Genomic DNA, 27,279 nt, shown 5'->3' with positions numbered 1-27,279 from the left:
TACACTTTGTTTCATTTCCATCCAAGTTTGTTCTTAATTGTTTTTCTTGCCTTATTGCTTTGGCCAAAATTTTGAACACATGAAACAGTAGTGGTGATATGGAAAGGCCCAGGGAATCTTCACAGGTGGTTTCAAGAGCTATCTCTTGAGATTCAATTCATTCCTTTGCTGGTTTTGTGAAATATTTTATGATGCTTCTATAGGCTAAGCACTGTGCTGGATACCTGGGATCAGAGATGACTGACCAGGGAATTTCTAGCCCAGAAGTTCCCATTCCTTACTGTTTTGTAGCTCTTTTGTTCTCTCTGTATCATATCCCAGACTCCTCTACTCTTTCTATCTCCAAGTCCTATCCACTAGGACTTCAGGATAGTTCCCATCCCCTATATTGTAGTATTTGCAATTTAGAATATATCACTCCATCCATCTTTTGTAACACAAGCTCTGTTAATTGCTCCTGCCAGAGTCTATTGTTCCTCACCCAGGGTAGGGAAGGAGCTTGCCCCAGGGGTGTGGACTCATTGGCTGGGGCACAGAATGCTGTTGACCAGGTTCTCATTCTCAGCAAGGTGTAAACAATTAACTAGATCTATGTTCTTATTTCTCTCTCTGGGGAAATTGCAGGAGTCTGGCTAAGTAGTCATGTAGTGGTCTGCACCCCAAAAGTCATCTGATCAGGTGTGTTTCAAGCATTGAAATTGAACCAATTGAACCTCATTGGTTCCCTCCTTGCCTTTCTCTAACCTCAGTTGAGTTGCAACTGCCTCTAGGAGTTTAACCAGCATCTGGGTCAAGTCCTCTCTGACTTCTTCCTCTCTTCATTTATTATTGCATTATACTTTTTCATCTGCAGCATATTGAAATGTAAAGAGCTTGGGCTCTGGACCTGAATATAAATCCTAATTTCTATTTGTATAACCTTGGACATGTTACTTTTAATATCTATGCCTTATCTGTGAGGAGTTTCCTCATCTGTGAGATGGAGATGATGATAGTTGGTACCTGATGAATTTATGTTCTGGGAGTTTAGAAGAACATGCAGTAAAAGTGAATGTTTATAATCATTATACTTTTCCTCTGGTTTCTCCCTCGAGAATTTCCCACTGACATGAGTTGTATCTTGTTTCTTCACCGTGGCATTCCCTGTATTCATTCCAAGACTTGATTAATAGTAGATGTTCACTAAGTATCTGCACTTGAATTTGTACTTGGGCAGTGGTTCCATCCCAAGTTTTGTGCTGGTTGCTGAGAATGCAGAGGAAATCCATAAATATCTGAAAGGCCCCAGTAAGGACCTTGAGCAAGGGAGTGAAGTCCATCCTCTCCTTGGGTCTCAGTTTTACCTTTTGTAAAATAACAGAATTAGATGCACAAAGGCCAACTCCTGAAAGCTTTCTAGGTCCAACTCCTCTGCCATCTGCAGACCGAGGTGGGCGAGGGTGCAGTGGGCAGAAGCTGCTGGCCTTTTTTGGACATGGAATCCTTGATAGTCCTGAGCCTGGCCTTGTCCGTGGACATAAAAGGCGTTGCAGCTGGTTTATGCTCAGCTGAGGGTGGAAGTGTGTGTGAGGGGCAGCCTCTGTGTGAGGGTGTGGGTCCCGCGGGGGGTGTATGGGGACTCTGAAGAAGTGATCTGGAGGAACTCAGGTAGATAGAGAGCTGGAGTCCTAGTGGCCTTTAGCCATGGAGGGAGTGGGGGTGAAACATCTAGAATTCCCATTTATAAATGAGGGCTTTGAAGTCAAACTAGGGACCTAGTCACACTTAATGAAGACTTTGCCTGTGACCTGTATGTCACCCGGTCTCTGTGACCCCCTGTCTCGGTCCCGAGTGCACCCAGGGCTAACAGAGGACTAACAGAATTGCTGCATTGAGCCGGCCCAGCACAGTATGGGGTGTGGGGTAGATGGGCAGCAAAAGGCCTTTTCCTTCGCTCTCAAGCCTGTCCAGTTTGGAATGCAAAAATTTCCTGTAAGAGTGACTGAGTCAGGATTTGGAAGGTCTGAGTTCTGGCTAAGAAATGAACCAACTGGGAACTAAGTAAAGTTGACCAAACTACCCCTCCCATGTGTCACATCCATTATCTCCACATCTCCTTGCCAAGAAATGTCAGAAGCCAGTGGCTGTGTAAGCGTGCACCTGTGTGATTATGTGCATGTGCCAGTGTGTGCTCACACGTGCAGATGGCTGAGCACGCGTGCATTTACCAGTGTGCATGTACATGTGCATTTACCATGTGCATGTATGTGTGCATTTACCAGTGTGCATGTACATGTGCATTTACCATGTGCATGTATGTGTGCATTTACCAGTGTGCATGTATGCGTGCATTTACCAGTGAGCATGTACGTGTGCCCGGGTGTGCACACACCTGTGTGCAGAAATATCTGTGTATGCACACAGCAATGTGCATGAGTGTGTGTGTGAGTGTGCATGTGTGTACCCTTGTATATGGAGAGGGCTCGTTGAAGCTGTATCTAGACTGTTTATGGTCAGCTCTTGGTGGTTGGGGGAGTGTTTTTCTGGGGGGTGGGGATTGTCTGAGCAAGGGCAAGGTAGCTGAGAAGCAGGGCCTGGCGGCTGGTGATGGACAGAGGAACCCCACTTGTGGGTTTGGTTGGTGGAAGGAGAATAAAATCTGGCTGGAAGAACTGGGACCCCAAAGGAAGAGTTTGGATTTGGCATCATGCAGCCAGCGGGGAGCTATGGAAGGTGCTAGAGCAGGGGAGTGACGGGATTGGAGTAGTCTGAGTGCGGGGTTGATGGAAGGGCATTTCAGCAGGGGCTTTGACTAGAGCTTTGGGGAACATTGGCTCTCTAGATGGCTTGGTGGCCAAAGCAGAATTGTTTTTGTTTCAGGGACAGAAGGGGGACCCGGGGCTCTCACCAGGAAAAGCCCACGATGGGGCAAAGGTAGGTTTCCAGGAACCCCGACACTCAAGGAAGACGGGGAGTGGACAATAGGCATAAGTCCTGCTTACAGAGCCCACTGTGTGGCAAGGTCAGGGACGTGGGAAAGTTGAAAGGTCAGGTGGGGTGTGGACTGGTTTTCTCCTTCAAATCCCTTGATCGTTTCTCACACCAAACCCAAAGCCATTCCTTATTGCCTCTTCTGGGGTGCAGCCACTAGAGTGCTAGAAGATCCTGCCTGTGTGCGATGCTTAATGAATCTCCTTTGCCTAAGGCCCTGTGTGGTTTTCTGCAAGACCCTCTAGGTGACGCGGCATCCAGAAGCTTCTTGGTGGCACCTGCCCAGGAAGCTTCCAACAGATACTCAGAGTCCACCCCAGGGGTGTTCATTTGAGCAAGAGGTCTGTGGGTTTCCAGGAAGTAGGAAGGGAACCAGCTGGAGACTGAGAGTTCCCTGACTCTGAATATCTGTGGGGCTGGGGTATTTTCCCTTGGAAGAGAGACTTAGGTCAAAGGCTGTTATCCATCCCCAAAGCCTCCACCCCGTGAGCCAAGCAGGGGGCCCAGAAAGGGTGCGGGGCAGGCTAGAACAGGGGGCCCAGGACTTGGAGTAAGATCCTGCATGCAGCATCCAGCTTCCCATATTGTGCAAGGGACACTAAGTCTGTGGGCTCCTTCCAGACAGCTGGGGACCCCTCCCCCCAGAACACTGCTTCTTGCCCCAGTGTCCAGTGTGTGGGCCCACAGAAGTGACTGCTCCCTTTGATGTTCCTGAGACACAGGGTCTCAGGGCTCATTCCTTCATAGCGTCATTGATAAGATTTTTTATTCAGTGGACTTTTACTGGGTGTGAGGTCCACATGCATGCACTCCATTTGACCCACATCCAAACCTCAGAAGCCAGGGCTGATGGCCCGGGTGCAAGTGAGGAAACAGGCCCTGTGGTGGGTGGCAGAAGGCCATGCAGCTGGCCAGCAGCAAGTCCATGGTCCTCTTCCCTCCTGCTCCTGTGTTGTCTGCGCTCAGGTCTCATGGTGGTGGCAGAATGTCCCCTATTTAGTGACCACCATGGCCCTGCCAGGCTGAGGAATAGGCGGATAGTGTCCCGGGAATAAGAGGAAAGAGCTAGTTGGAATGGGACAGCTGAGTCGCAATCTTCCGAGACAAGTGGCCTTCAAGCATGGCTTTAGCAGTGGAACCTACTCCGCAGATGGCGTCCTCTGCAGATGACCCACCTATAAAGCTGGCTGAGGGGAGCAGCTGAGTTGAGTGAGAAGGGGCTGGTACTTTGCGCACTTGGCTGTCCAAGGCCCACCGGGGAGACCCCTAGATCTCTATGAATCCTGTTTATCGTAATGATGGGCTCTGCTCCTCTCCTTCTGTCTAAACACCTTGTCTTGTGTTTGCAGGGTGATGTGGGCTTGCCCGGGCTCGTTGGGAATCCAGGACCTCTTGGACGAAAGGTACATCTTGGTTTCCATGCTTCATCTTGCCCAGCGGGCTTCCTAGCCAGGCGGTCTTCAGACAGGAGAGTGGACATCCACCTTCCCTCCTCTCCTCTCCTCCAGCCCAGTTGCCCTCGGCACCAGGGACATTGCTGGGATGTGTGAGGAGTTTCTGAGGGTCTGTGCTAGCCTGGGAGCTTAGAGTAGGACCCTCCTCCCCACCTTGGTTAATGAAGTGTGACCAGAAGTGGCCCTGGTTAGTCACCCCTCCCCTGGGGCCCAGGGAAGCCATCAGAGGTTCCACCACCCACTGGCTGAGCCATCTTGGGCCTCAGTCAACCACCTACTACCTGGGATGGAGACAGTAACAGCCTCCTTGGCCCCTACATTGCCTGGGTCTGTGGGACCTGTTCTACTCAGGTGCCACCATTTGCTGGCTGTGTGATCATGGGCAAGTGAATAACCTCTCTGAATCTACTATTCACCTCTCCCTGATTGGCTGTCGAAAATAATCCAAAACAAAGCATTCCCTGTATATTCTGAACTGTTGACATGCCCACCCCACCCCTGCTTTAGTCATGCTGGGGAATTACCTCTAGAATTTTCCTAGATGCTGGGTCTCTGGCTTCTATCACCTCTGGACTCCATTCCATCTTCTCTCAGAATCTCCCACTTTTCAGTCTCAACTCTAGTGCCTGCTCCAGGAAGCCCTCCTGGAGACTGCACTCTGCTCAAGGACCCTTAGCTTCATCATTTTTAGCCCTGAGTCTAGCTTCACCAACTCAGAACATGCAAATCTGATGTGTTGCTCTCCTTTCAGAGGCTAGCATAGGGCCTGGGTATAGTAGGTACTCAGGAAAAAGAGGAAATGAGGGTCAACAACTTTGTGCTGGAAAATTCCCCATGGCTGATGGTTTTCCAGTAGACACACTAGTCTAGGGCCTTGTCTTAGGCTTCCTCTCTTGGCGTCTAGCTATGGCCACAGCTGCCCTATCACAGAGCCATCTGGTTCTCCTCTGGACATCTGTGGTGTCTCTGGCTCTGTCCTGTCCTAGCCCTGAGAGCCCCCATGAAACAGGGTATCACATCCCTCCATCTTCCTCTCCACTCTCCAAGACTGGAGCAGGCCATACCTCAAATCTGAAATGACCAAACCCAGACAGGAGCTCATGACTGTCTGAGCTGGGAAAATGTGGTATTTTCTGGCTCATAGAACACAAAAGAACTCCCTCTCCCCACTCACTTCCCCTCTGGGTTCCAGCACTTTCTGATGGATGAGGTGTGAGTGGAAAAGTCTCCTTCCAGTCCCAGCTCATAAAGCAGCCAGTGGTGGTCTCAGGCCGCCTGGGGGTGGGAGGTGGCAGGAGATGGGAGAAGCTGGCTGAACGGCTCCTGTCTGGAGTTCAGGACCCCCTTGCTTCCAGAAAATGGCTCGGGCGGCCAAGAGCTCCCACCCAAGAGGAGCCAGTTCACCTGAGCAGGGAGAGGCCTCATGCGGTTACTAAGCTATTGGGCAGAACTACTTATACTGTGTCCCTCTGGCCCTGGCTGGGCCTGCACCACGAGCTCAGGAGAAGGCGGGTGGAGCCTGGAAGCTCTGGCTGCAAGTCAGCCCCCAACCTTCTTGTGTGGCTTTTGGCATCATCTCATGTGGGGAGCCTCAGAGAGAAGCTTGGCTCACCAGCACGTTGGATTTTGCTGTCAGAGTGACCCCAATATCCTATTCATTAACTCCACAGAATTGATCAAATGTCTGCCCTGTGCCAGGCCCTGGGTGAGGTATTGAACCAAATTCCCTGCCTTGCCACCCTCTCAGGAGCTTGTATTCTTGTGTTTGGGTTGGGGGAAAATGACAGACAATGAAAAGGAAAACAATAAAAACATCAGGTATGCTAGAAGTTGAACAGGGCAATGGAGAGGGAGGCAGGAAAGGCATTTGGGCTGGGAGGGTTCCCTCTGGCAGGAGTTTCTGTCCCCTGTCAGCTGTTTTTCTCATGGCACCTCCGAGTCAGGCTGTTTTCACAGCTGGCAAAACCGAGACCCCAGTAGGTCTCCTTTATCCAGTCCACCGCACATTACGTGGCTGTGTTCCCTGTGCCGGCCTGGTGTCCGGGGCCAGGAGATCTTAGAGGATCCCGTGGTGCTTCTCAGCCTCATGGGGCCCTGGGCCTCTCAATGGGTTCTGGTTCATTGAGAGCGGGACTCGGACTCATCCTCACGTGCAGCCAAAGCCCACAGGTGCTGCTTTGCTGGAGATCTCTTCCGGGCTCTCTCAGTGCCAGAGCTGGGATGTGAACCCAGGTCTTCTGTCCTCAGGCCCTTTCCCGCTCTGCAAGCGATTGCAGCAGCTTCTCTGATAAGAGCAAGGGCAGCAAGTGTCAGACAGCTTCCCACCTGCAGTGCTCGCTGACTGAGGCCCTTGGCTGAGCCCAGTCGCTGGGCTGGACAGGCACACGGAGCAGGTCATCCGAGCCCAATGGAACCCAGCTTGGCCTCTCTCCTGCTGGGCAGTTGGCCACATGGAACCTCTGTGGCCGCCTGGCGTGGTGGAAGGTTAAGGTGCTGTTGCGTCTGCAGCAGTAGTGAGGGGGTGGCAGGGCTGAGCCCTTCCTACATTTTGTTGAATGAATGAGTGATCACAGTGCTCGTGAAGGAGAAGCACTGGTCTTACCCGCCTAAGCCCACCAATGGGTCTCACTTCGTGACCAGTTAACTGCCCTCCACTTTGCGCTGGGAGTCCTTTGTAACACAAGCCTCACCCTCTTGGGTCCTCCCCTATAAAGTTTCTCAACTGGGGTGATTTTACAGCTCAGAGAACAATTAGCAATGCTGGTGTCAAGTTTCAGCACCACAGTTGGGCCTGGGCGCTAGCAGCTTCACATGGAAATCAAAGATGCTAAGTATCCCACAATGCACAGGAGAGCGGAGCGTCTCTACCACAGGCTGGTCTGGGCCAGCGGTGCTGAGGCTGAGACTGCCCGTAGAAGCCGGTGCATCGCATCATCACATCATATCACATCACATCACATCACATCACATCACATCACATCACACCACACCACACCACACCACACCACACCACACCACACCACACCACACCACACCACACCACACCACACCACACCACATCACATCACATCACATCACATCACATCACATCACATCACATCACATCACATCACATCACATCACATCACATCACATCACATCACATCACATCATCCACCTACGTGCCCTGGGCCGCTGCCTCCCGGCCCCGGATGGATGCACTGTCCTCCACACTGGCTTCCTGCATCTGTCCTGTGCTTCTTTTTCTTTGCCTTCTTCCTCAAGATCACCTCCCCGCACCTCCGGCGTGAAAGCTCTCCATTCTCTCCCCAGCCCAGGCTCTGTCTCCCTGGGGTGCTGCACGTTCTGGGCCACCCCCTGGGGCTGCCGGCTCCCCTCGGGCCGGGGCAGGTGTGTGGGGCCTGCTCATTTTGTTTCTTCACAGGAACGTAACCCCGTGTGGGATGTTCCGTCGAGTACCTCCTTCCCTCCCTTGCACTCCAGACATCACTCACTGATCTTTCCTGCCAAGGCCTGATACATCCTTGGAATCTTGCTTACATGCTGCCCCAGGTGTGTGCAATTGGATTTCAAGTTGAAGCTTCTTTCTCGTCCCCCTGCAGCCCTCGGTCTGCCACAAGTCCTCCCTATGCCCCTGAGTTGGCCACTGACAATGGGCAGGGCAGAGGGGTCATCTGGGAATGTTTCTGAGTCCAACTGCAGACTGTCACTTAGTTCTCCCTGGACGTGGCAACCTCAGTTCCATGCAGAGCTCCTACTGAGAACTCCTCCTAACTCCCTGTTGCTGAGCTGCTTTGGGGTTCTGCCTGAGCCCCCCACTGCCATCTGCAAGCGCTACTCACGCCTTGTGCTTCAGTGCCGGCGCCTTCAAGCCTGTTTACTCTGGTAGGCTGTCCTTCCTGGCTCTCTGTGCTTCTTCATCCCACTGGTAGGTGGGTGTAGGCTTGTTTTTTTTTTCCCCCGCAAAGTACTTTTCATGCCCCACACAGGGTCTGACTCATTGTTGGGACTCACCCATTTGGACAATGGATGGATAGATGGATGAATGGTGGGTGGATGGAAGGATGAAGCGGTGGATGGATAGATGGTGGGTGGGTGGATGGGTGGATTGTTGGATGGACGGGTTGATTGATGGATGGATAGATGAATGAATGGTGGGTAGGTGGGTGGGTGGATGGATGGATGGATGGATGGATGGATGGGTAGATGGACGGACAGAGGAGGGATGGACGGATGGACGGATGGATGGACGGGTGAATGGATGGATGAACAGATGGACAAGCCATGCAGTAACTACCTCCTGTGCTGCCCTGTGGCGCGTATTCGCTGTGCAGTTTGTGTCTGGCTTGCTGTGATGGACATACTTTTGGACAAGCTGCACATTTGAGGATCCTATCATTTCTGAGCCAAAGCTGGGGAAATTGAGCTCCCAAGAGAAGGAGAAACTTGGCCAGAATTGTGGAATCAGTCACTCTGTTTCCTGCCCAGTTTTTTTATTCCCGATTCTTTCGATTATGCGAGCAGGTTCTCTTTTGCTGGCTGCCTCAGGTGGCTTGTGGGCTGCGGAGGTGGTAGGGAAGTCCAGTGGGAAGAGTGCTTTGCAAGAATGGTGAATTCCATTTTCCTACAAAACAGGCTGGGGCGGCCACACACAGGCTGAGGTGGGGTCTGGGGGAACAGTTGCAGTCTGGGCATATGTTGGTCCCCAGGACCCCAGGCAAGGACAGAACCCCCTCCCTTCCCAAAGCCCAAATAGCACCCCAGCCAGCAGGGAGACTGTCTGCAGCAACAGTGAGGTGATGTCTGGTTTTTCTTTGTGCATTGTAAGCAATGATTAATCTGGCTCCCAAACCAAAATATAGACCAAGTTCTATTATAAACATGGGTCCTGTGGAGACCCGCCTGCTGGGCGGCCAGAAGCCCCTTGCAGACTCTGTGGCCCCTGGAGGTCCCCTGCAGCTTCTGCTCCCCCAGCACAGTCAGGCATCAATCATATGTGGCAATGACTGCCGTGGGCCCACCTTGTGGTCAGCGCCCGCCTGGTAATTGCTGGGGCTTTGGAGAAGATAATGGTTTAGATTCTTGCAGGCCCCGGAGCCCTATCATTTGAAGCTGTTTGGCTCGCCTTAGCTTGATAAACACTGCTGTGGTGCTTCCAGGGAACATACAAATCTCCCACTGCCCTCACGCCATACCTTGTCTGTGCTCAGTCTCTGCTCCTCCAGGCCAGCTGAAAGACATGGGCATTCATGGCCACGTTCAAGGTCCTTTGGGTCCTTGCATAATAGTGAGCTAGGCTTTGCAGTCTCCTGGACAAAGCACAGCCCAGCAAATCCAGAACCTTGTGGAATATTTGGGCTGGGTCATACTTGCTAAGTAACTCTGTAAGTTCCTTCACCCCCTGAGACTCAGTGTCTCAGTCTGTCCTTTGAGAAAGGAGGCTACTAAATTAATGGCCGAGTTCCTGTCAGTGTGAACACTCCAGGATTCTGTGACCATCCCAATAATGTCTCAATAATGTCCCAGTAATGTAGCATCCCAGGAAGGTGGATCTTCTGGAAGGGGACCTTGGCGCCGGGTGGCCCTGTGGCCGTAGGTTGATCTCAGGCCTTCGTGATGTGTCTCATCTCAGGGTTTGGTTACGAAGATGTAGATGGGAGTCCCAGCCTGCTCTGTGCCTGGGAATCTGTGTGACCTCAGGGAAGTCCCTTTACCTCTCTCAGCCTGTTTTCTCATCTGGCAAATGATGTGCATGGTAACGCTCACCTCGTAGGGTGATTCCAAGGAGGTGGTGAGCTGACATAGCTAAGGCTTTAGAACTGGGCCAGGTTTCAGGCATTCTTTTCATTTTATCTGCATCCTGAATCAAGTGTTTACTTGAAATCACCTCCTAGGATTTCACTGGCAACGCTTCTCTGCTAAAGCGTTGGTTTCCAGCAGGTTTCTTTGTGGCTGTCGAGGAAGCCAAAGGAGTGTGTGCTGCTCAGAGGCACCCCAGCCCCCCTTCCTGAGATCTCTCCCATGATTCCAGACTCTGTTACTCAGAGAGGGAATATCCTATATGGAGTCACACAGCCTACAGCTCTAGCCCCGATTTAGTGCTTCATGGAAAAATGCTTGGCCTCTTCTTTCTCGTCTGCTAGTTCTATGTGCAGAAATGATAGACATGGCTGATAGACATGTCAGATCATGACATGGCCTTGCTGTGCTGTGGCTTCCTCCAATGCCTAACCCCACCCTTCCCTGTCACTCATTCTGTTCCAGTCAATAAGCCTCGTTCCTTCAAGCCCAACTGAGAGCATCCCTGCTTCAGGGCTTTGCACCTGCTTGCTGCTTCCTCTGCCTGGAATACTTTCCCCCTAAAGAGACAGTCCCCTGAGCAACCCCCCCAGTCACCTCCTCCAGGCAGCCTGCCCTGACTGCCTGCCTGCTGTCACAAGCCCCAGCCTGACATCACCATTCTCTATGTTCCAACTGCTCGCTTTTTTTTATAGCACTGGTCACCACCACACATGATGTCTCTTTTGAATTTTATTTTTAATTATGGCCAAAGGCACATAACCTAAACATAACGATGTTGTCCATGTTCAGTGTGCTATTTGGTAGTGCCATGTTGTTGTGCAATGAATCTCCAGAACTTTTTCATCTTGCAAAACTAAAACTCTCTACTCACAGACAACCCCCTGGCTCCCAGTCCCCCAGACGTTAGCTTTTATATCTATTTGTTTTGATGTCTCCTTAATTAAACTGTAAACTGTAGTAAGGCAAAGGGTGTTGTCTTCTCACTCACCCCATGCCTAGAAGGTAAGGGTGTATTAAAGTTCAGTGACTGTTGAGTGAATTTATGAAATAGGAAGATCGTGCAGATAACAGCAGCTGGGCTTCACGGGGCCCTGGAATTCAGCACCAGATACTGTGCTAAGTACGTGACCCAATGCTCCTAGATCTCTGTTTCACAGAAGAGGAATCTGAGGCTCAGCGAGGTGACATCAGTGGCTTCAGGTCATACACAGCCAGCCAGTGATGAAGCAGGACAGGAATTCAGATCAATGTGACACCAGATCTCTAAGCCCCGCCACCCTCTCTCCGCTCGGCCCATGGTCTGCTAGCTACTAGCTGTGGCGTGAGCCGCTGTGGGGAGAGTACGTGTCCTCCTCAGCCTACCTGGCCACGTCATATCAGTCTCCATGGGCTTGGAGTTGAGACACGGTCACATCACTGAGCAGTCTTGAGGGGTGAGTAGGTGCAGAAGGAATGCTTGTAAACTCCCAAGCCTCTTGGATCAAACCGGCTCTGTTGTTTACAGTTAAGAGGCCCGCTTCCTGGAGGTTTGTGGGGGTGTCGAATGTGTGTGCCTGCGTGTGTTTGTGGATGTGCATGGTCTGTGTGTCTGGGATGTCTGCAAGGCTCTCAGAGGCCTCTGGCGTCGGGGGGAGCTGCCGGTGAGTAACCCTGATGCTCCTCGGCAGGGAACTTGGGCAAGAGGCTCAGTTCTCCAAAGAGACTCAGTTTTCCTCTCTGTAAAGTGGAGGCGAGACTCTCTTCCACCCGCCTCCACTTCATCAGGCTAGTAAGGGCTGGAGGAGACCATGGAGGCATAACCCTGGGTGAACAGCAGCGCTTAGAGGGGGTCTCCAGCATCGTGTGTGTGTGTGTGTGTGTGTGGTGTGTACTCTATGATGAAGAGACTCAGAGTTCCAAGTCCCTCACTCCAAAACCAGAGAGGGCAGTAATTTTCCCAGCGTCACACAGTAAGTCAGGGAGTGTCTGAACCCAGCCTGGGACTCCTGAGTGATGGAGTCTGACAGATCGGCTTGGTTGCCCCACCTGAAACAAGCCCCCTGCCTGGTCGTATTTCAACACAGCCCCTACGCTGATAGAAGCTTGAAGTGCTTTAGAGAACCCCGGCTTATGAACTAGTATGTGGCGTCCCCAGCAACCCCCTGACGTGCAAGCTTGTTTCTGTTCCCTTGTTCTAGAGGCCTCGGGTGGTGGGCATGGAGGGGGCTGGTGGCCATGTGGCTAGAGTCCTTCACTGGGCATGTGGAATCAGATGCGGGGACGGTGGGAGGAAGAGAGGCAGCTATTTGGTCCCTATATTTGATCATTTGTGAAATTTGTTATATTTGTCTAAGAGGGCCTTCATGAGAAGGGGCAGGTCCTGATGAAAGGCTCCAGCGTCCCTTGGTGCCTGAGCAAATCTGAGACCTTAAGATTCTAAGTGACCCAGCCATCCTTTTAGAAATCCCTCCAGCCTGTCTCTGGATTAGGAAAGAATGTTTGGATTTGGGGTGCAGCATCATTCCGTCATAGTGTTTCCCAGCTTAGCTCACTAGTTCTGCTGAAGCAGGGAGCCACCCCCGACCTCTCTTGGTATAAGAATCCCTCCGGCAAGAGGAAAGAGCAGGAAACTTCCAAAGACAGCCTCTGCAAGGTTGTGCCAGCAGGTCCCACCTCCTGCTGAAAAGTGGGGCTGGCGGGGCCTCTGTGGTACACCCTGACTTGCCTTCTGGGCCTGATGCCTTTTCTTCTTCCTGCAGGGACACAAGGGTTATCCTGGACCTGCGGGGCACCCCGGAGAACAGGTGAGGGCCCGCCCTCAGCCCTGTCCTGCCTGGTCTCCTGGCCCCAGCCTTCCCAGTCTCCTCCCAGCACCATGCTTTTCCCCCAGGGAGCCCTGGGGCCAGGAATCTCCGCCTCCCATCCTGCTGGGGCTCCCGCCCACCTCCCCTCCTGCCACATCTGCCTAAAAGAACTGGAGTCCATGCCGGCCCCAAGTTGGCATGAGATGTTCAACTCTGGTTAGAGCCATGAATAGCTGGCCTGTTCCAGGCGATGTTAGGGGATATTATACACGCCGCCGTGGGGTTTGCAGGAATTTTGGCTGCCCTGGCCCAAGTCAAACAGCATCCCCTGCCAGCATGGAGAGCCAGCCAGGCAGGCCTCTTCAGTGCTTTCTTATTCCTGGGCTGAGAGCAGAGGGGTTTTGTCCCTTCAGTCTGGTCTGACCGGTTCTGCAGAAGGTGGGCTTGGGGACCCCTTCCTCCCTTCTGGATTCATCTCACATTCCTGCCCTTCTTTGTCCATTGTGAGGCCCAGCCCTCACTGCCTCCAGACCAGCACAGCCAAACCAAGGTCTCTCCTCCCTTACGACTCTCTCTTCCTTTGCAGGGGCAGCCAGGACCTGAGGGCAGCCCAGGGGCCAAAGGTTACCCTGGCAGGCAGGTGCAGTATATGGCTTCTGGAAGCTCTGTGGCCATGGTGGTGTGGAGATGGCCATGGGTGCCCCAAGACAGAGGGAGGTGGCAGGCTGGGCGCCAAAGAGCTGTTGCCCACTGGCTGGGTCCCCTAAAAGGGAACTTCAGGAGGCTGGACCAAGGGAGCCTTGCTGTGCAGGCAGCCGGGCAGGGGTGCTCAGCCAGAGAACGGAAGACGGGAGTTCTGGCGCTGTGCGGGTGGGGTGCCTGAGGCTTCCCCAGGGACCTCCCCACCTGACACAAGGCAGGCTCGGTATGAAGACCCCAAGTGTAGCCTCACTCCTGTTCAACAGAGGGGGCAGCTGAAGCCCAGAGGGGGCAGGACTGGCTCTGGGTTGTTGGCAGCAGGGAGAACACCTCCATATGTCCTTGCCCACTGCCTTTTATATTCCAGGGGTTACCGGGACCAGTAGGAGAACCTGGCCCCAAAGGCAGTCGGGTAAGTGGCACACAGGAGGGGCTCTGGGTAGGTACGAACTGTCCCCCAGGGGACCCGATGCCTGATGGGGGCTGAAAGGCACCCACCCAGTGTGTCAGAGAAGCAGGGCCGAGGCCCCCCCTCCTGGAGAGCAGGGGAACAGCAGGAGGGACAGGTGATGGGGGGCCCCAAAGCCTACGTGCCATGGCCCGCGTCTACGCAGCACATGCTCCCCTCGGGTGTGGCTGTGACCCAGCTGCTGTCATCAGGCGCTGGCTGGCTGTGTCCCTAGCACATCTCCAGCACTAGGGAGCCAATGCCAGGGACACTTTGTCTCTTAGTGGACTCCTGAGGCCTCGCCTGCTCCCGATTGATTGGGGGCTGGGAGGTGGGGGTTGGGGATACCACCTTTTAGGGGGATTATGGTGCCTGAGGGCTGAATGTTGCCCCAGTCTGGAGGCTGACGGGCCATCTGCTCTCCCCCTGCTTCAAGGCCCCTGGCCAAACCTGGAGCAGCCAGCAGGCTCGGTTTGCCCCTCTTCACAGTGGCTCGTGTCCATCCCTACCTCTAGCAATGGTTAGGAGAATGCCAGGAATTTAGAAGCAGCACCGCTGCGGAGAGGCTGCCAGGTGGGGCCCCCCAGGTGGGCTGTGGGGAGATTAGAAGGTTCTGGACCAATCGAATGGGAGTAAGTGTCTCTTAAAAGACTAAGCGATGATCTTCTCTTCTGCCTATAAGGAAATGGTTCCTGGTGGGGACCAGATGTCCAGTTCACACTGCACACCCGATGTGACCCTGGGATAAAGACCCAGGTGTCCTGAGGGCTGGGCGCGTCCTCTCCAGGAGTGCTCAGCAAGTGGGTCACAGTGCTCAGTCAGGCTCCGTCTAGTGTGACGTGTCCTCTGCTCCCGAGCCAAAGCTATTTATGGCTGCCGTCTCGGCCCCAACCCCCGGAACTGGCAGGCGGCTGTGAAGAGCGCGTCTGGGTGGTGGCAAGGGGCTGGTGGGCCATTCCCGAGGACGTGACGATGATGGTGGTGGTATGCAGGGCCCGGGGGCTCCCCTTCCTTGATCCGACTGTGGCCCCAGAGAAGCCTGCTGAGCGCAGGAAGAAAGTCTCCCCAGTTCAGCCGCTGGGTCCTGACTGGCCAGGAAGCGAGGCAGGGAAGAGGGGCACTTGCTAATGACTTGCTGCTGGACCACGCTGGCGGGAGCTTGAGGCCCTCTGTGGGCCAGGGCTGACCCACTCCAGCATCCCGTCCTGGGGCCTCAGAGTACAGGACGCTGTTTGAGCAGGGCTGCTCGAGTCACCCTCCGCCTGCCACACTCTCCTATTAACGAGGGAGACAGCGCAGGTCTGAGCCCTGCTCCGCTGGTAGCTGGCAATGGGGTCTTGAGTCCATTTTCTCACCTCTCAACCTGGAATATATGCCTTACGTGGAAGGGTCAGAAAATGTATTTATCCCTGTGGATGCTGGGAAGGAGGCTTTGCCACCTCTTGACTTTGTGCAAAGGAGAGATGGCTGTGAGGCAGTGTCGCTGAGCTGTTAGGAACCTGGCCCTGGCGCAGTTTCTAGCAGTGACCCTGGGCAAGTCACTCCACCTCTCTGGGCACCCTCTGTAGGGAGCTGACCAATAATACCTGCTTGCTGGGGGTGTGGTAAGAGTGCAGTACGTGCTTTAGTGTGTGCAAAGCACTGAGTGGGGGATCCGGCCCACAGTCTGTGGTCAGTACGCATTAGCTTTTATTATAGTTCTTATTAAGTCATTCCCCAAACATCCAGAGAGCGCAGACAGTGATAGGAACCTGGAACTAGGTCCCAGCCCTTGAGAAGTTTCCAGGCTAATGAGGACCAGAAACATGGACATAGCTGGTAAAGGTACAGTGGAGAAATTACTGCAATGCAAATACTTGAATGCATTTAGTTGCAGAAGAGACAGCTCCCTGAGGACGTGTGAGGGTGCTCACCAGAGGAGAGAACTGTAGAGCTGGGCTTTGAAGGGTTTGCTCCGGGGACCGGGCGTGGGCTGGGGCTGCCTGGTAGCAGGCACAGCATGACTAGAAGCTGGGAGGCAGTCAGGTGCCTTCTGGGATGGTGCACTCCCAGGGGTCCACTGACTTGTGCGGCCTCATCCCCAGAGCCGTGCTTTCCTGCGAGGGGTGACATCCTGCGAGGGGTGACAGCCAGCCCGCAGGGCCTGTGGGAGGGTGGGATGCAGGGACTCGTGTGCTTGGCAGGACTTCAGTAGTGGATGTGAGCTGTGCGCCTATGGCCTTAGACACCTGTGGGGGTCACCAGCGTCCCCGGGGATGGCAGCACCTCGTGCCCCGCTAGCATCTAACACAGCGCAGAGCTTCCTTCCCGCAGGTCCCGAAGCCCCGGCGCGGGGTGGGCCTCCCCCTGCGAGTGCCCGCGCCCTTCCCTGGTGTGAGGGTATGTGCCTTTGGACTACATCGTGGAAGCCAGCACCATGCAGTCCATGGGCATATACACTTGCCTCAAGGCCTATGTCGTCGAGGATCTGCCGGAGCCGTGGCTGCGCCAGCGAGGAAGAGGAGCCGGGTGTGGGAGGCGTGGAGGAGGCCTGGGATGCGTCAGGCCAGCCACACACCCCATCACGCAGCGCCTCTGACCCCCCACCTGCTCTTTCCTAGGGCTACATTGGCCTCCCAGGGCTCTTCGGGCTGCCAGGGGCCGACGGAGAACGAGTGAGTGTGCCTTCCTGTTCTGCCTCCCTTCTCACCCCCTGTGCCTGGGGAAGTCATGGAAGTCCTCCTGAGTTGAATAGGAGTTGAATAGGGAGCAAGCCAAGACTTGGGAGCAGCATGTGGGGCAGGTGCAGGGGGAACCGCAGCTGGAGGGGACCCTGCGCCTGAGCTCACACAGCTCTCAGGGTCCAAGTCACGGTCTCAGGGTGCATGGGGAGCTTCGGAAGGGCTGGCAGCAAATAAGAAAGGGGCCCCCTTTATGCCTCAGGGCAAGTGTCTGTAAACTCTAGCCCGCAGTGTTTCTGGCTGCTTCTGCTCTCAAGACAGAGTTGAGCAATTATGACAGAGACCGTCCAAGGGTCTCTGGACTGTCTTCACTGTCCCCTGTCAGCCTTGGCCCATTTGGGGCATCAACAAGCTGGGTGTAGAGAATCTAGGACAGCAGAGGCGCATTTATTCAGCAGAATATCAGGGGTGCTGGGTGCAGACCCCAACCCCATAGAAGGCCCGTCTGTCGGGCACCCATCACTGCTGCACAAGGCCTGCACGCTGGACCCTCTGTGACGTCTTCTGGGGGGCTCGGGTGGGTCTGGCGGTGTTAGCCATCCACGTGGCACGCCTGACCTGACCTCTTCCTTGTCTCTCCCCCTGCAGGGTCTGCCTGGTGTTCCTGGGAAGAGGGGCAAGATGGGTAGGCCGGTAAAGATTTTCCGTGTCTATTACGCACAGTCTTTGGGTGAACTTGACCTCCCACAGCCTGGATTCATTTTCTGCTTCTCTGCTTGGCTGTCCCTCTGCTTTGAGTGTGGGGCAGGCACGCAGGCTGTCGGAATTCGTGTCCTGCGGCCGGGAAGCTGGGTGGCTGCTGCTGGGCTGGGGCTGGGGCCTTCCCTGGGCACCTCTGGGACATTTCCATGTTGTCACTCTGTTGTCAGCCCTGCATCTGGGTGGCGGGGTGGGGAGCTCCTGGTGTCTAGCTTATCAGTGTCCACGGGTCTGCTCAACCTGGGGGATCATGCTCCCTTTTCGGAGGACGCTCAGTCTCTATGATTTCAGGGTCACCCCTTTTGTGCAGACATGAGACTGGAGGGCAGTGGGGTGTGGCGTTAGGCCCAAGGAGGCAGCTCTCCAATAGCCCAGTCTACCGGCTTTCCCATGACACACCATCATAGCAGGAAACTGGATTCCTCTTATCTGGGTGTGTGCAGGGCAGGAAGGACAAGCCAAGGTGTAGAAAAGTTGGGTGACTTGCCCAGTGTCACAGTATGAGCTCTAACTGGGTTCACCTCTAGGACCTCTGATCTCAATGTTTCCTCAGGGGACCCTCTCAGATTCACTGGTGGTTAATCAGGTTGTGCAAGTGGGTTTCTAGTATCTTAACCTGGGAGACAGTTGCTTGCGTGTGACCTCCTTCTTCACAAGGGAGCAGGTGAGCCAGTCACCTCTCCTGGGTCCAGCATCTGCTGCCTCCCTGCAGGGAGCCCCCAGATCAGAACAGTCATTACCTCCTCATCTGGGCTCCCCTCTGCTTATGGTTAATGAAGAAGGGATTTGGGGGAGGTGAACTTGAGAGGTACCCGTAGAGGGACCCAGGAGCACTCAAGGGTGCCCTGTTCAAGGGCACCTCACCTGTACATGCAGTGAGTCCATCGGGGACCAAGGGGGGACCGAGGGGGCATACAAAGAAAGATCCAGGTCCTGACTGTAAGGAGTTGCCAGAGGAGGCTCTCACCCTCAGACTTAAATCTGTAACCCCACAGCTCCTGGGTACCCAGAGGTCTAGCACCTGGCCCCCTGATTTGGCCGAGGACCAGCACCTGGATCTGGCCCTCAAGTCTCTGGGGCGGGGGTTCCATGCCGCCCCCCCCCCCACATATTTTTTCATTCATTTAGTCAAGAGCTATTGAGTGTCTACTTTGGACCAGGCATTGTGGTTGTGCTGAGCAGTGATCAGCACAAAGTTCCTGTCCTCGTGGGCAGACAGACAGACAGACAATGAAGGCCTGAGAGAACAAAGGTTAATGATTGAAATGCAGGTGGTGCCAAGCATTAGGATAGAGCAGGTTAGAGGAACAGTGAGTGTTTGGGGGTTTCACTGGTCCAGGAAGTCCTCCTCATTTCCCGAGAAGTCTGAACGAGGTGAAAATGGGCACCACGTGGCTCTCTGCTCTCTGGGGAAGAGCATTCCTGTTGTGGGAGCAGCAGGTACAATGGCCCTGGGGCAGGAACTTTATTGACTCAGTTTTCCATGTCTGAAATGGGCAGTAGCTGCTAGCTCATAGCGTCATAGCGCTTTTCACCTACTAAGTCACATGGTGTTACATAATAAACTGTAATGGGCAGCCCAGAGTGACCTGGGCCACTTGTCTGCAGGGCCCAGTGTGACTTGTACTGCAGGCACACATGAAAGGGTCAATAATGGGTTTATTTATAAAAGGGGAAAGGAGAAGATACAACCCACGGAAAGAGAGAGAGAGACAAGCTAACTAGAATATTTTACCAGCTCCGCTGACTTGGAGCTCTGGTAACAAACTAACTGATAGCCCTCAGTCACACCCAGGAGAGCTGTTGCCCAAGCAAGAGTGCACTGTAGAAAATGGCTTCCTCTTTATCCCCCAAAGTCCCAGAATTCCTGCTTAGCCCCGCCCTTGGGTCCTCACAGTTCTCTCCCTGGTGCTGCTGGGAGTTGTAGTTTCCGATCACTGGAGTGGGAGGTGGAGTCCACCAAACTCTGCAGAGTTCCTATAGGACAGCCTTCCCCTTAACAAAATCACACAGTCAGTGCTCAATACTAGCAGCGGTCATTTTTCCTGTTTGGATGGCTGCTTCTCGATGGCTTGACCTCTCTGGGTCTGTTTTCCTGAAGGTTAAGTCACAGAGTGGGTGCTGTTGATTCTTTTAGGTTATCTCAGCAGGCCCCTGTTCCATCACCCTGCCTCAAAGTTACCCATGGAGGATTTGCCCCTTCTCCCTCATGGGAGCCTCCAGAGGGCTGGGCATGGTCTCTGTACAGTGAACATATCAAGGTGCAAGACTTGAATGACTTGGTCAAGGTCTCTGGCTTCCGAGAATCTGAGGATCAGTAGAAGAGGGAGCCGAGAGTTTCAGGGTCTTCCCTCCTCCACATATTTGGGGCACACACATCTGGGAGAGAACATGAACTTCAAGTGCAGTGGGAGGGGTGCAATTGTGAGGGAGCATCCCGAGTCTGGAGAATTTATCTTATTTTATTTTTTTAAAGATGTATTTATTTGTGCATACAGAACTGGGGCACAGGCCAGACATTCAGGGGCAGTGAGAGGATTCGCCAGAGACAGCGCGGGGAGCACAGCCTGCAGATCAGCAAAGTACACTGCTGAGGGGAGCAGTGGGTGGGCTAGGCGAGTGGGTCTGCTGCGCCATGTGGGTCACCTTTGGGGCAGGGATCGAACTCACACTTCAGTGGCTCCCACTAGCTTTGCAATGCTGTGCTCAAGCCTGCTGCGGCACCGGGGAGGCCTCTGGAGAGTCTAACACTGCTAAGAGGTCACAAGCTCCTTCTGTGGGCTCTTCCTAGAGGTTATTAAGTGTTCCCACTTAGGCCCCAACCCCAGCTGGCATGTGCCAGGGCCCGGCTCCCGGGCATCTCAGCTCCGCTCTGCCAGGTGAGTTGGGCAGGACTGACTTGAGGCCCAGTGCTGTCTTAGTGACACCAGCAGGACTCTGATCCCAGAGGCACCCTGTGCCCCTGTGCCTACACCCCATCCTCTGGATAAACCACCGGGGTACACTCTGCCTACCCCAGAGGCAGGACATGGGTGAGCTGACCCTCGGCCTGGGCATCCTGCCTCGGATGCGGTGACCACTGTCTTCATGTTGACTTCTCACAAGAGAATTGGAATCTCATCCTGGAGCCTGGTCTGTCTCCTCCTGAGCCTTGCTCTGCTCAAAGTAAGAGGTGTCCGGTTTCCCAGGGGTCTCCCTGACCTGGGGAAGTGGAGAAACCATGTAGCTGGGCCCCGGCAGGGCATCGAGCTCATTCCTTGGGCCACAGGCCAGGCTGCTGTGGGCAGTTCTTGGGCTTAGCTGGCCAGGCGTGTGGTGCCCAGGCCAGACAGAGGGAGCAGCCGGGTGGAAGTGGGGGCCCCATGTCCAGCTCTGTGGCTGCCTCTCTGAGATCCAGAGGGGCCCTGGGAGGAGTCAGAAAAGGGATAAGGCACTCCGTAGTGGAAGTGTGAGGCTGGAGCCCGGGGCATGTTCTGGGCTTCCTCCTTGTTGGCTCAGGAAGGTGCTAAGAGTTGAGGTTGTCAGGGTCTTTCTAGCCAAATATTTTGATAGGATGAAATCAAAGATTCGTTCCAGCACTTTTAAAGCTGCTGTCTCCCCTCGCCCCCCCCCCCAACCATTACGTTCTTAACAACAAACCTCAGATTCCTGGGGCGATGCAGCACACGGGCTCTGTGCAGCAGAAGCAGTGTTCAGGGCTTCAGCCAGGCTGTTCTCTTGTGCATCGAACCCGGGGTCTGATGAGCCCTCTGAGATGACAGGCTTTTCTATTTGTCTGGCTCTGGAGTCAGAATGCCTGCATATCCCAGTTACTCCATAGCTGTGTGACTTCAGACAAGTTCCCTGACCTCTCTGGACCTCAGTTTCTTTTTCTCTAAACTGGGGCTGATAATACCACTTCCTCACTGGACTATTGCTCTCATTGCTGTTGGCCTACCATCGTCACCTCCGGCGATGCGTGGGCTGTGTGTTGTCTGCAGAAGGGACCCAGTTTTGAAGTTCAGCCTTTCTGATGCTCTCCTGTTGCTCACATGCCCCTGCAATGCTGCAAACCTCCACATACCTCCGCAGCTCAGCTCATCCTTGGCCTTCCCCATCATACAGCAGGGACAGCGGAGGCCTGGAGAGGCTGTGGGTGGTGCAGCCAGCACTGGCCCTGGCCTGCTCTGGGAAGCAGGGGACAAGGTGTGAGTGTCTTTGGGGCAGCTTAGAGTAGCCTCTGGAAGCAGATGCACGAGTTCAGCCCTGCCTGTGGAGGCTGGGTGTGACTACCTTGGGCATCAAATGCAGAATGGGCACCCAGAAAGAAGGGTGTTGTCAGGGTCTCCATCTTACCCCAGGGTGGTTGGCCTTCCTGGGCCTGGAGAAGAGGGTTGGGCCAGGTGAAATGGCACAAGGCAATCACACACTTGGGACAGAGGAGGTCAGAGGCTCAGGTGAGGGTCTGCCCAAGGTCACGCCCCACAGGGGAGCCAAGGGTTGTCTCGGGCAGTCTCTAGACAGTGGACTTGGACAGCAAAGCTTGGACTTCTCACATCCTGCCCCTGTGGGCTGTGTGAATCAGTCAGGTGCCACCCCACCCCGTTGTTTCCTGGGAGTCAGGCCCCCACCCCAACTTTCAAAGACCAGGAGTGGGAAATCAATACCATCAGAAGGTCCCTGTGACCAAAGCCCACCTGACTGATGGCTTCTGTCCCAGGAGGTGAGAGGATCTGCTTTACAGCATGACAGAAGGGATTGCATTGGGGTCAAGGAGAGACCCCAAAGATGTAGGGAAAGGAATCTTAGAGTCAGATGACCTGGAGATGGGCCTGCACAACCCCCCACCCACCCCCTACACACAGTCTCCCTCTGAATCTAGTTGGGCACACATTCGAGCATCTTCCACATGCCAGGTTTGCCCATGTACAGCTCACATGAACTTGGCAGAGTCCACAGAGGTGAACCTGAGCTCAGCTCTGCCACAGATTTGCTTTTTGACCTTGACCAAGTGACATAAGCTCTGTGAGCCTCCTTGTTCCCATCTGTTAAACAGGACTGATGACTTCCCCTCCAGGGCGGATGTCAAAGCCTAGTGAGATTCTGCAGGCAGAGTGACCTGCTTGTCCGAATCTCGTGGTTATGTCCTCACGGTGTCCTTTGGGCATCTGAATTCTGATGCCAGTCCTCCTGTCGGGTGAATGCCAACCCCCACCCTTTGATGTAAAAAAAGCTTTCTGACAGAGAAGGGGCTGGGGGGTTGGGCTCCTGGCAGGACAAGGTGAGGACCTGGGCACACACATAGTTGAGATTCTGCTCAGCAGTATGTATTGTGTACATGACAATAGATGACAAGAAAGTGGCTGTTACTGGAGTTCTGTTTTCCAGTTTGGTCTTTCGCTCTGGTCTACTCACTAGACTTGTGGTTAGTAAGGAAGTGGAGATCCAGGGTCCTCCTTGAGGAATCTTTGCTGTTTGAACAACTCAGGCATTCGTTTGATCAGAAAAACATATGCTTTGCTTTTTTAGAGAATTCCCCTGTCAAAAGAACAATCTGAATTTAAGAAGGGAAGGAGACTAGGCGTCCCTAAATTCCAAGTTTGAGGACTTTCTCTTCCCTTAGAAGTAGAATAGCGTTACCTCGCCCAGCCCCAGCCCCCAACCAGGTATGTGTTTCCAACCTTCTTTAATGCCCAGAGAGTGGGCTGTGTGGCTAGGGAAGGGTGGGGGCCTCACCTGCTGGGGTGGGCGGCCTGGCCTCCTAGCGGCTGAAGCTCACCTGTGGCTGGGGTGCTGTGTTCCTTGACATTTATTCTTTTGGAGACTCGATTTTTTTATCTGTAAAATGGGGATCATGACTCCATCAGGTGATTTTTGAGCAGCGATCACAGAAGGTCTGAACAGGACCTTCCACAGAGGCCTTCCATTCCTTGACCAGTGGGGAAACTGAGGCCCATGGGAGAAAGCGATATTCTTCAAACACTTAAAAAATCAGGACCTCTGTGGTGGCACAGCACTACGAAGCTATCCGCAGCCACTGCAGCGCAAGTTCGATCCCTGATCAGGGAGGTGACCCACCATGGTACAGCAGACCTCTCCTGTCTCCCCGCTGTTTCCCTCAGAAGTGCATTTCAGTCCATCTGCCTGTTCTTCTCTCCACTCTACCTCTGGTGTCTCTGATTCCTCTCATCTTCCGCACCTCTGGTCTATACCCCAGTTCTTACATGCATAAATACATTTTTTAAAAGTCTTAAGAAAAAACAAAAACACTAAGTTTATCAGTGACTGGCCCAGGCCAAGGCCCCATTTCCTAACATGGGTTCATGTTCTTTTTGCTGCATGCAGGCCGTGTCCCAGGCAGGGGTGAGTGGGGGTGTGGGTTGGAGGTACTGGCCTTTCTGTGCTGAGAGCCTGGGTACTATGGTCTTTTCAGAGACTCTGAGTATGTAGGAAGAAGCCTCGCTGGCCACGGACCCTTCCACAATATCCAGGTCTTGAGTTCTGTGTGTGGTATGTTTGTGACTCAGGACCCCATCTGCCCAGACCCCCAAACCAAGAAGTGAGACTGTGTAGGCAAGACCCGTGTGCCCTGGGGGTCTGATCAGAGCCACCTGCGCAGAAATGCTAAAGAGCTGTGTCTTTCTCACGCCCTCAGGGATTTCCCGGAGACTTTGGGGAAAGAGGCCCCCCTGGGCTGGATGGAAACCCCGTGAGTATGCCTGTAAAGCTTTGGTGGGTACAGGAAAAAGATGCAGAGCAAATGCACAATCGATTTTCTGAAGTCAAGCTCTGGGGTCAGACAGACCTGGGTCACTTTGAGTCCTGAGCCCTAGTGCCTGGCCTCCCTTGGACAAATTGCATCACTGCACCGAGCTCCAGGCTCCTGTCCACTATGTGTGCCCTGCCGGCCCCCAGAAAAGCTGACCAGCCTTCTGAGCCCCTGCTCTCAAAACCCGAGTTGTGCCCAACTGCAGGGACTGGGGAGAGTTCTTGAGTCCCTCCCCACTGGGGAGGCCAGGGGTGCCACGCTCTTACACAGTGTTTGTGGGCTGGCAGTGGCCTGGGGGAGCCGGCGGGATTGCAAGCCCTGTATGGAGGGGAGCAGGGAGCTCTAAAGATGTCTCCAGCACAGGCATGTTTATAGTTTGTAAATAATCAGAGGCCTATGGAGGAGCCAGGTCAGCCTGCCCTTCGGGATGAGTCTGCTTGCTCCTCCTGTCCAAGCTCCAGGCTTGGGCAGAAGAGTACATTTGCTCCCCATCTGGGGGTGCAGTCCATGTCCAGAGCCCTTTGGAGTACCTGCCATGTCCCCCCACCCCCACCCCACCCCTCTCTCGGATCTTCCTGCCTAAGCAGCTGTGTCCAGCTGTGCCCTCTGCAGAGGTGGCTGCTGCGTCCATAGTCAGCACCTGATTATGTGCTAATTTTCATTCCACAAATGCTCCCTGAGCCCACCCGCTGAGATGGGCCCCCCAGGACCCTGGAGGCTGAAACAGCGACAGAGCCAGCTGGGCCGAGCTTGATCCTGCTCCGCCACTTGCCCCAATCAGTTGATCTCTTGAATCTGTGTCCTTTTCTGTAAATTTGGGAAGTAGGGTGATAGTCTCAAGGGCTGTGGGGACAAGGAAATGAACAGGGCAGGGAAAGAGTCCTGCCCAGACAAGTGTCCTCTGGGCAGAGTGGTTATAAGTAAGAGGCAATAATGGGGCCTGGTTGCTGCTTCGAGGCGCCCACGAGGAGGTCCCCAGCCTATCCCACAGGGTAGAATGAGGTGGGTGGGGCGGACGGGGTCCCAGGTGCTGTGGAGAAGGGAGAGGTGCAGGGACTGAGAGTGACGCTGGGACTGGGCTGAGCGAGGAGGTGAGCGGCCCTCCCAAAATGTCACTTCAAAATGTCACTTCTAGGGTTCACCATTGTTGTCTGTGGTGTCCTTCTAGACGTCCCCTGGGGAAGGTCTTTGTACTCATGGGCTGGAGTTATAGGAAGGGGCCCGAGGTCTGCCCCAGCTCTGCCACACCACTGCTGCCAAACCTGGGCAAGTCACTTACCTTCCCTGGGCCTCAGTTTTCACACGAGAAAGAGAAAGCTACTCCCCACCAACGCCTGGTCTTCTCCAGGGCTGTAGTTGTGATGTCCCATCTGAGGAGCCTTGAAGACACCCCCACCCTTGGCAATTCTCAGTGATAATTATCCTTTCTAGTGCCTCCTATTTTTAGTCACACTTTTTCTGTTTGAACTTGATTCAAGTCCTACCAGTCTTTCCTGGTGTAAACAACTGAAGGTCCTTTAGAGACGAAGACATGGAATCCTGCCTGCTGCCACACTCATTCGCCCTTCCTGACTCCCCCAGCCTCCAGGGCTCCTGAAGGTGGAACACTGAACACTGAGAGCTTCCTGTGGGGTGAGGGGCTCTCGAAGCACCCCAGCCCTTATTGACAGAGAGAGGGAGGGAGGAAGCCTTCACCACTGAGTTGTTACTTTGCTCTTGGCCTTGGGAAGACACTAACCAAGGTTTACCATCTACAATGTGTGGGCAAGGAGAGGCCTCTATTCTCATGATCAAGATTCCACCCATCCTTTCATGCTGATGATTGGAAGATTCTGGCATTAGGACCCAACCTCCCATGTTAGGAATGCAAAAACTGATGGGTTTCTTCCAAATTCCAGGCCAGGATAAGGGAGTCATAGGTCAGCCCTAGGAAGTCAACTTCAGCTTCAAAAGATGCCACCAGATGCCTGCACAAGAGATGGGGAGCAAGAAGTGAACCCCAGAAAGAGCAGGGCTGATCACCACCATGATCTCTTTCTACTTTCAGGGAGAACTTGGCCTGCCAGGGCCCCCCGGAGTCCCCGGCCTCATTGTAAGTACTCAGGTGCCTGAGGGGTGGGGGAAGGCTGGGTGAATATGGCCAACCAGTGACAAATCCTGCAGGGGGTTCTGAAAAGGCCCGTCTCTCATCCAACTCCAGGACCGGTCTGTCTGGGAAGGGGCTGTGGGGAGTGACCTCAGGTGGTCACTACCTTCTGTGAGCCAGTGGCCTCCAGTGGTCTCCATCCTTTCCTTCAAAGCGCTGACGGTAGCTAGGCCACCAAAGTTCCAGTCATACTCTGCCACGTCCTGGCTGTGTGACCGAGGCCAAATCACTTACTTTCTCTGAGCCTTTGTTCCTCGTCAGAAATATGGGGATGATGGTAGAATTCCCTTCAGATGGAGTGAAGATTAAATGGGGCGTGGGGACTGAGCACAATGACTGGGAAATTTGGGTATATGAACACTGCTGTTACCCTACAGTGCCCGGGAGTGGGGGAAGCCTGTACATAGGGTGGCAGGAAGGCGGGCAGGCATCTGAGTGACTCTACCCAGGTTGGGGTAGCCTCATGGAGCGCTAGACTCACCCCCACTGGACCTTCAGAGGGCGAGCCACAACCTTGGGCTTTGTTCAAAGGGCCATGAGTCTGGGAAATGACTTGGAGCTTCCCCTGTGACTGATCTCCCTCTGCTGTGCGTGCTGGGCCATTCCTCGTGGGTGTCAGTCTGGGGTTTGGGGTTGCACAGTGACCCACGTAGACCCATTCCCTCGCTTTACAAGTGGGCTGCCAGCTTTGGCCATTCCATAAGAAATTCTTTACAGAGGAAGGCTGGAGAAGGTGCCAGGGGCACCTTGGGGGGTTCTCATTACTCAGGGGGAGGCCAGTGCTGGGGAGAACCTACAGGCCCCAGTGCT

General features: G+C 54.1%; 1 protein-coding gene across 1 annotated transcript in view; it reads left to right on the top strand.

Moving 5' to 3' along the window:
* Positions 1–27,279, top strand: part of COL27A1 (collagen, type XXVII, alpha 1) — a 124,647-nt gene that overhangs the window by 28,933 nt on the left and 68,435 nt on the right. The window contains exons 7-15 of the mRNA XM_012721232.1: positions 2,860–2,913; positions 4,320–4,373; positions 12,965–13,009; positions 13,596–13,649; positions 14,076–14,120; positions 16,757–16,810; positions 17,465–17,509; positions 24,210–24,263; positions 26,371–26,415. Of these exons, the coding sequence (XP_012576686.1) occupies positions 2,860–2,913; positions 4,320–4,373; positions 12,965–13,009; positions 13,596–13,649; positions 14,076–14,120; positions 16,757–16,810; positions 17,465–17,509; positions 24,210–24,263; positions 26,371–26,415 (450 nt within the window). The remainder of the gene's footprint in view (positions 1–2,859; positions 2,914–4,319; positions 4,374–12,964; positions 13,010–13,595; positions 13,650–14,075; positions 14,121–16,756; positions 16,811–17,464; positions 17,510–24,209; positions 24,264–26,370; positions 26,416–27,279) is intronic.

Source organism: Condylura cristata, unplaced genomic scaffold (assembly GCF_000260355.1).
Source record: "Condylura cristata isolate star-nosed mole 26May11 unplaced genomic scaffold, ConCri1.0 scaffold00006, whole genome shotgun sequence".
Lineage (NCBI taxonomy): Eukaryota > Metazoa > Chordata > Mammalia > Eulipotyphla > Talpidae > Condylura > Condylura cristata.
Note: the sequence above shows the minus strand (reverse complement) of the source record. Positions and strands in the feature narration are given on the sequence as shown.